The sequence below is a fragment of the Quercus robur genome, chromosome 3 (assembly GCF_932294415.1).
Source record: "Quercus robur chromosome 3, dhQueRobu3.1, whole genome shotgun sequence".
In the NCBI taxonomy this organism is placed as follows: Eukaryota; Viridiplantae; Streptophyta; class Magnoliopsida; order Fagales; family Fagaceae; genus Quercus; species Quercus robur.
In genome coordinates, this window is record NC_065536.1 from 24,842,630 (window position 1) to 24,853,244 (window position 10,615).

Here is a 10,615-nt window from a genome sequence, read left to right on the forward strand (position 1 = left end):
CCTTATTACCTTTTCTCTTAACATGAGAGTAACGTAATTGAAAGAAATCATGAGGACAAAGATTTTGCATCGGCAATTAAAAGACCATATGAAGATAGAGAAACATCCTCCTCAACAAGAGCATCCATAACTACCTTAGAATCACCCTCTAGAACCACTTGTGCAATACCTAGCTCTAAAGCAAACTCCAAAGCTCTTATCGCAGCTAAGGCCTCAATTTCTACAGCTTGAAATCCCTAAGGGGGCAGTTGAGAGAGAGAGGCAATTACCCTACCTTGAGAGTCTCGAATAACAACTTCGATGCTAGACTTATTTTCTACAGCAATAGTAGCTCCGTCAAAATTTATCTTGAAACATGCCAAGAGGGGAGGTTGCCACAAAGTACGAGTCTGCTGTTGGGCAGAGAACGAGGTACCTGCAAGGCTATGAATTCCACATGTCGATCCTTTGAGACTTGCTCCAAAAGATGGAGATTGACATTCGGTTGAGCTAAATAGACTTGATTCTGCTAAGTCCAAATCGACCATGCTGTCATGGAAAAAAGTTCTGGATTCTTGTCCTGCTGAATTACCTAAGATAGGAGTTCTTTGAAGTCCACGAACATACAGGTACGCCTAAAATTCCATAGAACCAGATTAGTCCACACTATATCAAGCTCGGAGCATGACCAAGGAGCATGTGGTGAATTCTCCAAAGCACCATTACACCGATCATAGACAGGATCTTCCAAAATCGTACAATGGACTAAGTTTTCCTTGGTGGGGATGGCATTTCGACAGGCTTTCCAAAGCAGGTTTTATCTTTTTTCGGAGATTGTAGACCCCATACTCCCTTCCACAATGCTTTATCGCATGCCTCCACCTAGGGAGAGATTTCCTCTTCCTTTAAAAACCTATACCCCGCCTTGCAAGTATACACACCATTCTGACTTAAGGGCAAATAAATAACATCCTTATAATCAACCCAAGCAAGAGGAATTTTCTTAATAATTTCTGCTTCCTGAGGAACAAAAATCCCATCAATCACACTATCATTCCACCGTTTACTCTTTGGCTCGATAAGAACATCTACCGTGGCCTTCTCCAAAGACTCAATAATAGGAGATTGAACCAAGGGAGGAGGTTTAATTGGTAACCAACTATGTTATACAAATTATTCTAAAAATAACTAATGGCTTTATTTTTATTGTTTTCATAATGATTTAGAGATACCTTATGTAAGAGCAGGTTTTGGTTCCTGAGCCCAAAAGGTAGAAGGATTTAGGCCCAAAGAGCCCAACACAATGAATTTTTACAGAGTGGGCTGAAAACTAGGTTTCAATGGATTGGATAACACTCACAATGGACTTGTAGAGAGGGAAAATTCCCGACCTATCACAAGCTGACACGTCACATTACCAAGTCCACAAAATACAGCCAATTACAAAACACCACGTATTGCTGCTAGGTTTTGCTATCATTATTCAGAAACCAACAGAAATTCACCAAGTGTCATACAAAAACCAATCACGCATCAGTGTACGTGTAAGCGATGACACAAGCAACCTCGCACGTGTAAGCGATGACACAAGCAGTCTAGCACGTGTATGCGATGACATAAGCGGACCAATCAGGTTGTGACATGTGTCACCAATCAAGCTCCGCCATGTGTCGCTCACCCACCCCCAAACTCCTATAAATAGAAGCCTTCCTAAGACATTTAGGGAGACCAAGATTCAGAAGTGAAAAAGTTTTGCAAGAATCAAGCCTCAAAACCTTCAAGAGCATCAAGAACTTCAACCCCAAAATCGAAGAACATTCGAAACAGAATCATCCAAACCATCTACCTAGATCCTAAAGTTTGTGGGAATCAAGCTCAAAGGTCCGAAAACATCAATAAATCACAAATCAGTGAAGCTCTACGGATTCAAGCCTCCAAAGCCCTGAAGAACTTCCACCACAAACCCTCATATACGAAGAACATTCGAAGATGAATCATCCAAATCATCTTCTTAGAGCTTAAAGTTCACTGGAATCAAGCTCAAAAGCCTCCGGAAACCTCAAACAACCACAAATCAGTGAAGCTCCACGGATTCAAGCCTCTAAAGCCCCAAAGAACTTCCACCACAAACCTTCGAAGACAACGAACGCACAAAGAACACGAAGAATACAAAGAACACGAAGAACAAAGAATTTCTAACAAGCTCATAGCTAGAGATTCATTGTAATTTTGTTTCAAAGATCTTCGATCCATTCCTCAACCGAATTGAAGGATATCTTGTGTTCAAAACAAAATCACATTATCACAATCTCAATCAACAAATCTTTCAAGGAGAACGAATCAGAGGATCAATCTTTTGTAATTACAGAGAATTGTACCACACAATCATCAATACAAATTCACATTTGTGAAACTATTTCACTTGTTTGACTTATTTCGAACGAGAAATTTAGTCGTCTACAAATTCTGGCATGCCCGGTGGGACCTCTCTACCTCTCATCTCATTCTCCTTCAAAGAAAGAAATCTTCAGCATCTTGCTACCAGTTCAATGGCCACTAGCAAGAACATTCAAGCTTCAACAATAGTTATTTCAACTAAACTTGGTATGGCTACCACCAACAACTACATTGGTGTAATCAATTGTAGCCAACCCAAAGCAAACAATCAACTTCAATATCAAATAACCAAGGAAGCCAAGGTCCAGACAATCATCTCCTTAGACCCTCTTACAAGAAACAAGGTCATCAACAAGGACGTCTCCACCTTGGAACACCTCGAGTATGGGGGCAAATCCCCTTCCTCCTTCACAAAAAGTTGGTCGCACAATTTCTCTCCCATCGAAGGGAACCCAAAAGATGAGATTTCACATGCTCACTTCAATTCACTTCCTTCTCCATCATCTTGGGAAGTTGTGTCAGTCATGATGACTAACACCTCTACCATGGAAGAAAAGATGGTTGAAATGGAACAAAGAGTTGTCCTTTTCACAAAAGCACTTGAAGACAAGGACATCCAAATTGCAACTTTAATGAACAAACTTGAAGTACAAGATCTTGGTGAATCAAGCCATGGTCATAAATTCACATCTGCAAAGGATGACGAAGGGAGAGAAATTGAAAACACTCACCGATGAGAACAATCTACTTCGGTTGCTTCAATATCTGTCCAACAACTGCAAGACATGATAACAAATACCATTCAAGCACAATATGGAGGTTCTTCTACAAGTTCTCTCACATATTCAAAACCCTACACAAAGCACATTGACAACATGAGAATGCCAAATGGGTATCAACCTCCCAAGTTCTTGCAGTTTGATGGCAAAGGAAATCCTAAGCAACACATTGCTCACTTTATAGAAACTTGTGAGAACGCAGGGACTCAAGGAGGTCTCCTTGTAAAGCAATTTGTCCGTTCACTTAAGGGAAATGCCTTTGATTGGTATACAGACTTAGTACCTGAGTTAATCGACAGTTGGGAGCAACTCACAAGAGAATTTCTAGACCGATTCTATAGCACGCGTCGCATGATGAGCATGATGGAGCTTACTAATACCAAGCAATGGGAAAATGAGCCAGTGGTCGATTATATCAATCGATGGCGTTCTTTGAGTCTAGATTGCAAGGATAGACTTTCTGAAATATCTGCTGTAGAGATGTGCATCCAAGGCATGCATTGGGGACTTCTTTACACCCTTCAAGGGATAAAGCCGCGAACATTTGAAGAGTTAGCAACTCGTGCGCATGACATGGAATTGAGTATCTCTAGCCATGGATGTACAAACCTTCCCATACTTGAGGAAAGCAAAAAGGAAGTAAGAAAGAATGATAGGAATGCAAAAGCCAACCTCAAAGACCCAATGGTTGTTAACACTGCTGTAGTTAAGATTCCAAGAAAAGGAGCAAAGGCAAATGAAGAACAGCTTGAAGGGTGGCAAAAGAATGAAGTGCGTCGCCTGACCTTTAAGGAACGTGAGAAAAAAGTATATCCGTTCCCCGATGAAGATGTGCCAAACATCTTAAAACAACTATTGCAATTGAAGCTAATTGACTTGCTAGAATGCAGGCAAATAGAAGACATGGGGAAAGTTGATGACTCTAACTACTGCAAATATCATCGCATCATTGGCCATCCAATACAAAAATGCTTCGTCTTCAAAGAACAAATCATGAAGCTTGCCAAAGAAAACAAGATTGATTTAGACTTCAATGAAGTTGTCGGGTCAAACTATGTGACCGTTGCTTATGATGTACTTCCAACTCTCAAGCAGGGGGCAGACACTAACCAAGCTCACAAGTTGATCAACAATGATGATGCAAGGATCGGCCCCATCAATGGGGAGTTCCTCAAACGCTTCTATGCTTGAAAATCAAGGATTGCTCCTCGGTAAGAGCTTAAACTACCCACTATAGTGCTGCAAGAGTACATGATGTCTTTCCATTACCCTTGAAAGCGTACCAATAAGGAGAAATTAATCCCACTCCATGTCACCGATTGCGAGTGTGGCGTAGTGGTTGGACGCCCGTGTCTCCCTTGAGGCCAAGGTCTCGGGTTCGATTACTGGTGATATCCACTATTACACACTACGCTCCCCTTTTTGCAAAAACACATAAGAAAAGAAAATAATTATAATAAAAAAAAAAATCTTTTGAACTACGTGATGACTTGATCCCTCTCGAGGGTACGTAGACAACTTAGTATCTTTTGCTGAGTTCAGTCACGCATTAAAAAAAAATTTAACAAAAAAAAGAAAAAAAAGAAAGAAATTATCAAAAAAAATTCATCAAGAAAAAAGAAATTATCATAAAAAGAAAAAGATCATCAAAAAAAAAAAATCATCAAAAAAAAAAATCTGTTAAACTACGTGATGACTTGATCCTTCTCCGGGATACGTAGGCAGCTTAGTACTTGTTACTAAGTTCAGTCACATGAAAAGAAGAAGGATGGTCAGTCTAACTTGAGGAGTTTTCCAACAGTCATCAATGCACTTTTAAGGTCCCTTCGGTTGGCAAGGCATTGTTTAAAGACATACGACTGCTCAATAGGATGATCAAAGATCGTTGTAGTAGAAAATGAAGACTGTAAGGAGTTGACGTTGCTTAACTTTCCTTGAAATGATGATAAACATAAGTTGATGCTTGGTTGTGGAGTAAAATAAAATCTCCAACCTCTTTTGCAAGAAACGAAGTCTTCATGGCATTGCTCATCTTCTGTGGACATCCTCCCACATCTCTGAAGTATACTTTGCATCACTTATCTCCTAGAGGCATCTTCTTGTATCTTACAAGTCTAAGCTACATCATCTCTCTTCTAGGTTATGCCACTTCACAACTTTGAAATTTGAACCACATCATCTCCCTTCTGAGTGGTGCAGTTTCACATCATGTCTCCAAAAGTTGGACAATGTCACCTTCCTCCAGCATTCGAAGTTGGTGTTGCATCATCTCTCCTCCAAGGGCATGTCCATGCAATGTCAAAGTCTTGGCGGCATTCTTCTTGAAACTTCAAGGTTTTGTTGGCATCTCCTTGCATCTTCAAAGTCTTAATGAAAGCTCCTTGCAATGTCAAAATCTTAGCAGCATTCTTCTTGAAACTTCAAGGTTTCGTTGGCATCTCCGAAATCTAAATGAGAAGTCCTTGCATCTTCAAAGTCTTGTTGGCATCGCCAAAATCTTGATGTCTGGCTACAGTGCTATGCATCCTCGATGTCTGAGCTATGTTACCTCTGAATATTGGTGCAATGCCAATGTAGGTGCAAGTACTGATGTGGAGTGTTGTGGTGGCTTCATGACAAAGATGAACGTTGGCACGGTTTCGGTGCAAATATGGCTTCATGGCAAAGATGAGCGTTGGCACAGCTTCAATGCATATGATGGTGCAACTTCAATGCGAGTGCAAGTGCTGATGTGGAGTGTTGTTGTGGCTTCATGGCAAAGATGAAGTGTTGTTGTGGCTTCGTGACAAAGATGAACGTTGGCATGACTTTAGTGCAAATATTGCTTCATGGCAAAGATGAATGTTGGCATGGTTTCAATACAAGAACAAATGCTGGCACGACTTCCTTGCAAAAAACTCAATGCGACTTTGTTGCAAAGACTCTTGACATGGCTGCGTTGCAAAGATTCTTGAGATGGCTATGTTGAAAAAACAAGTGTTGGTGCAGCTTAATTGCCAAGAAAAGCATGCTGCATAACAAAAACAAACAATAAAGAATTTTTCAGAGGAAAATCTCATGGCACGTCAAAAAAAAAAAAAAAAAAAAGAGCTTCAATTTTAATCACTAGCCTGTCCAAAAAAAAAAAAAAAAAAAAGTTAGTACAAACAAAGCATAAATATATATATATATATATATATATATTTCTCTGCATAATTTCTCTACACTTAAAGTAACATACTACCCACTGAAGGCTGTTTGTACAACTCAATGCATGCCCCGGATGGCCTTATATAGAGATTTGTGGAGCTCAAAGTCAGATTTTGCAAATACTCAAGGTCATGGAAGTCTGCGCCAAACCTTGAAAAGAAAAGGTGCTCATAAATGTATCATGCTGTCAGAAAGAAAATATTACACTAGACCTCAGAAAAGATGGCTTATAGGCCTGCAAAAGTACACGCGTCATCTAAAAAATTGCTGCACTAGGCCTGGGATAGAGCTCTAGCCCAAACATTGTTCAAAGCTACTTGTGCTACCGACCTTGAAAGCAGAGACATTGCTGCTTTACCAATGTCAAAACACTGTCAGAGCCGTCGAAGACATTAATCCACTGTCAGAGCCGCCCACAAAAAAGGACCAGAAAAGTCATCATAGACAAATTGTCACCCACGACCTTTTCTTCCAAATTTGTGAAAATCCAAAGATCATTTCACAAAACTAACACCAGAGAAATCTTCTACGACCTTCGATCTACAAAACCCAGGAAAATGAACTCCGGATGCTCAACCACGCATCTCCACGCCCCGCCAAAAGCTTCGGAGGATCGCGGCCTACTCCTTTACAGATGCTCAAATCCAAAATTCATTTCACAAAAATAATACTACTACTAGATCTATTGGCCCACGATCTACAAAACCTTAAAATTTCAAGCCCAAAAACGACTGCACGCGCCTCCACGCGCCGCCACGGACTCGCGACGACCCGTGGCCTAGTCTTTCAAATCTGTGCAAATCTGCCCATGATTTTAGAAAACTGACTATACCATGGTCTTCTATGGCCTTAGATCAACAAAACCCAAAAATTTCAGGCCCAAAAACCCAAGCACGCGCCTCCACGCGCTGCCAAAAGGATTCGGCGGTGCTGCCTTCAGTTTCACGCGCTTACACGCGCCGACACGGATAGCCAGGCACTCGCACGTGCCACACGTGCCCTCAGCGCTATGACGTCATCCTCTACTACCTGCTGACCTGTTTGTCCAGATCCAACCCGGACCGACCCGCAAATCTAACCCGATCCAAACTAGCTGCAAAAAAAAAAAAAAAAAAAAAAAAAGAGAAAAGAGAGAGAGAAAATGCTTTGACCAATTGGACCTTTGACCTTGACCAAAAAGTCAAAATTTTCAACACAGACCTGTCCCACTCAATTTTTCAAGTACATTCTGTTTTTGGGACCTGTTTCTTCATTCGAAGCTCTAAAATTGTGCAAACGTCCAATTTCCAAAAAGTTGACTTTTGTGCAAATGTTAACCAAATGTCAAAATTTTTAAGATGGACCTATCTTGCTCAATTTTCTGCGTACATTCCGATTTTGGAGTCCGTTCCATCATTTGAGACTCAGAAATTGCACAAATAACTTGGTTTCAAGGTAGTTGACTTTTTTGTTGGAATCGACCTAAAGTCAAGATGTTCAAGCTAGACTTGTATTGCTTAGTTTTTTTTTTGCGACTTGGAAATCACCAATCAAACCCACATCTTTGAAGTATTGACAGTGTCCAAAACTTAAGTTCCTGAAATCAAAATTTGAGATTCATCCATTTAATTGGGATCCCCTCAGGGTTATTCTCCAGACTTCATCAAGACTTCCCTTTCAAAGTACAAATGAACTCTCACAAGTGTGTCTTGAAATTACACTGGGTCATTAGTTCAACCTACTATTCCCATTCGATGCCTACCAGTCTCCAACTTACCATTCCCGTTCGGTGCCTACCATTCCCAACTACCGTTCCCATCTACCGTTCTCACCAAAAATTATCAACTACCATTTTCAACTACCTATCTACCATTCTTTGTCTCTCTACTATAAATAGGAGGGCCGGCTTCATCAAAATCTCATCAAAAAAATAAAAAAGAAACACTGAATCATGAAATGAAGATTTGCTTCTTTCAGATTTTCAAGTCCTCCTTTTCACAACCATTTCTCACTATGGCCTCATCATTCTCAACACCTAGCAACTGATTTTGATTCATAATCGGTTTGAGATCAACCCTCTCACGGTTCGGTCGAAACCCTATTTACAACATCATTACAGTTTTGAGATCCAAACAAATTTTGTTTCTCCCCTTAATGACCGCATTTGTCCATAAAATTACTTATAACAAGGCCTATATCGTCCTCCCATGCTTTCGTGGACTTGGTTGGCCAGGAAACCCAAGTCCAGCGGACACACCTATTCCTAACCTCAGGGCTCCCGTAGTCTCTTTCCAATTCTAGCATAAGCAGTGGTTCGGAACAAATAGCAACTTGGCTGGTTTCTAAGACCAGAATCACAAGTTATCTCCATCCTTCATTTTTCTGTGCTTTTCCAACAAGTGGTAGTAGGTGAAGATGGTAAAAAGTGTTGGGGTATCCTGCAAATTGTCTTCCATCCAACACTTAAAACAACCTCCAAGGCACCAGCTCATCAGAATTTAGCCTTTGGTGCCAGTAAATGGTCACCAAAGCCTTATTCCATGTCCCCAATACTATGAGACCCAAAGGTTATCGTTGCTGGTACCTCAAAACTCACTTTCTGAAATTACTCCAACTTAAAATCAGCTTGAAGAATTTCAGAAGGTACTCTTCTGAAATGACTTCAACTTAACATCTGTCGGCATGGTCCCATCATGCACACACATTTTACTACTTGCCGTTGGACCTCATTCAGCATGCAGTCAGTCCCATATCCAAAGGTGTACTTCCCATAAACATCTACACCAGAAGGTCCCCAGCATACAGGGCCAGCACCATGATGGAGTATGTTTCACCCATTCGCTTTGCTTCATCCCCGTCTTCTTCAACACCAACACCAACATACCTAGAATCCATAAGCTTCTAAAATTACCTCAACTTAAACTGAGTGAAACAATTACGCATGCGCATTCAAACACTTTCCCACATGTCCTCGCCATAATTCAAGGTATATTCTTCAGAAATTACTTCGCCTGGACTTCTTAAAAACACGAGGTTAGCCTCATGACTCTGCATGCTGTACCCAGCCACCATTCTCTCATCTTCCCCATCTTCTACACCCTGTGATCGTTGCCAATGATCCAAAATACTCTCCTGAAATTACCTCAACTTAACCTTTGTTGAAATGAGTCAATCTTGCAAGTACATCCAACTTCTTGCAAATAACTTTCCCCCTCACCAACCCACTTCAAATACCATAGAACACTCTTTTGAAATTACTTCAACTTAACCTCTACTGAGAAGGCTCCATCACGCAAGTACATTCAAATACTCGCAGACCCCTTTTCCGGTCTCATCAAAGCCTTTCATATGGGTGGGTCTACTCTTCGGAAATTATCTCATCCTTCTGAAAGCTCCACCACCTTCAACTACTTCAATTAAAGAGTCAAGTACCAAAAATCCATTTTTCGAAACTCATTCCCACACCAAACTCCGAGATTGTGTGCATGAACGAGTCTCGAGGGGGCATTTGTAGAGAGGGAAAATTCCCAACCTATCACAAGTTGACACGTCACATTACCAAGTCCACAAAATACAGCCAATTACAAAACACCACGTATTGCTGCTAGGTTTTGCTATCATTATTCAGAAACCAACAGAAATTCTCCAAGTGTCATGCAAAAACCAATCACGCATCAACGTATGTGTAAGTGATGACACAAGCAACCTCGCACGTGTAAGCGATTACACAAACAGTCCAGAACGTGTAAGCGATGACATAAGTGGACCAATTAGGCTGTGACATGTGTCACCAATCAAGCTCCGCCACGTGTCGCTCACCCACCCCCAAACTCCTATAAATAGAAGCCTTCCTAAGACATTTAGGGAGACCAAGATTCAGAAGTGAAAAAGCTCTACAAGAATCAAGCCTCAAAGCCTTCAAGAGCATCAAGAACTTCAACCCCAAAATCGGAGAACATTCGAAGCAGAATCATCCAAACCATCTGCCTAGATCCTAAAGTTTGCGGGAATCAAGCTCAAAGGTCTGAAAACATCAACAAATCACAAATCAGTGAAGCTCTACGGATTCAAGCCTCCAAAGTCCCGAAGAACTTTCACCACAAACCCTCATATACGAAGAACATTCGAAGAGGAATCATCCAAATCACCTTATTAGATCTCAAAGTTCATTGGAATCAAGCTCAAAAGCCTCCAAAAACCTCAAACAACCACAAATCAGTGAAGCTCCATGGATTCAAGCCTCTAAAGCCCCAAAGAACTTCCACCACCAACCTTCGAAGACGACGAACACA

The 10,615-nt window shown here is 41.0% G+C and overlaps 1 protein-coding gene across 1 annotated transcript; it reads left to right on the forward strand.

Annotated features, from left to right (window-relative positions):
• The first annotated feature begins 3,161 nt into the window (after positions 1-3,161).
• On the forward strand, positions 3,162-4,346 carry LOC126719435 (uncharacterized). The gene has a single exon (XM_050421985.1). It carries the CDS (start codon positions 3,162-3,164, stop codon positions 4,344-4,346), a length of 1,185 nt encoding a protein of 394 aa, XP_050277942.1.
• The last annotated feature ends 6,269 nt before the right edge of the window (positions 4,347-10,615 follow it).

Excerpts from the sequence above, each read along its gene's own strand:
- LOC126719435 (XM_050421985.1), top strand. The coding sequence starts at position 3,162 with ATGATAACAAATACCATTCAAGCACAATATGGAGGTTCTTCTACAAGT.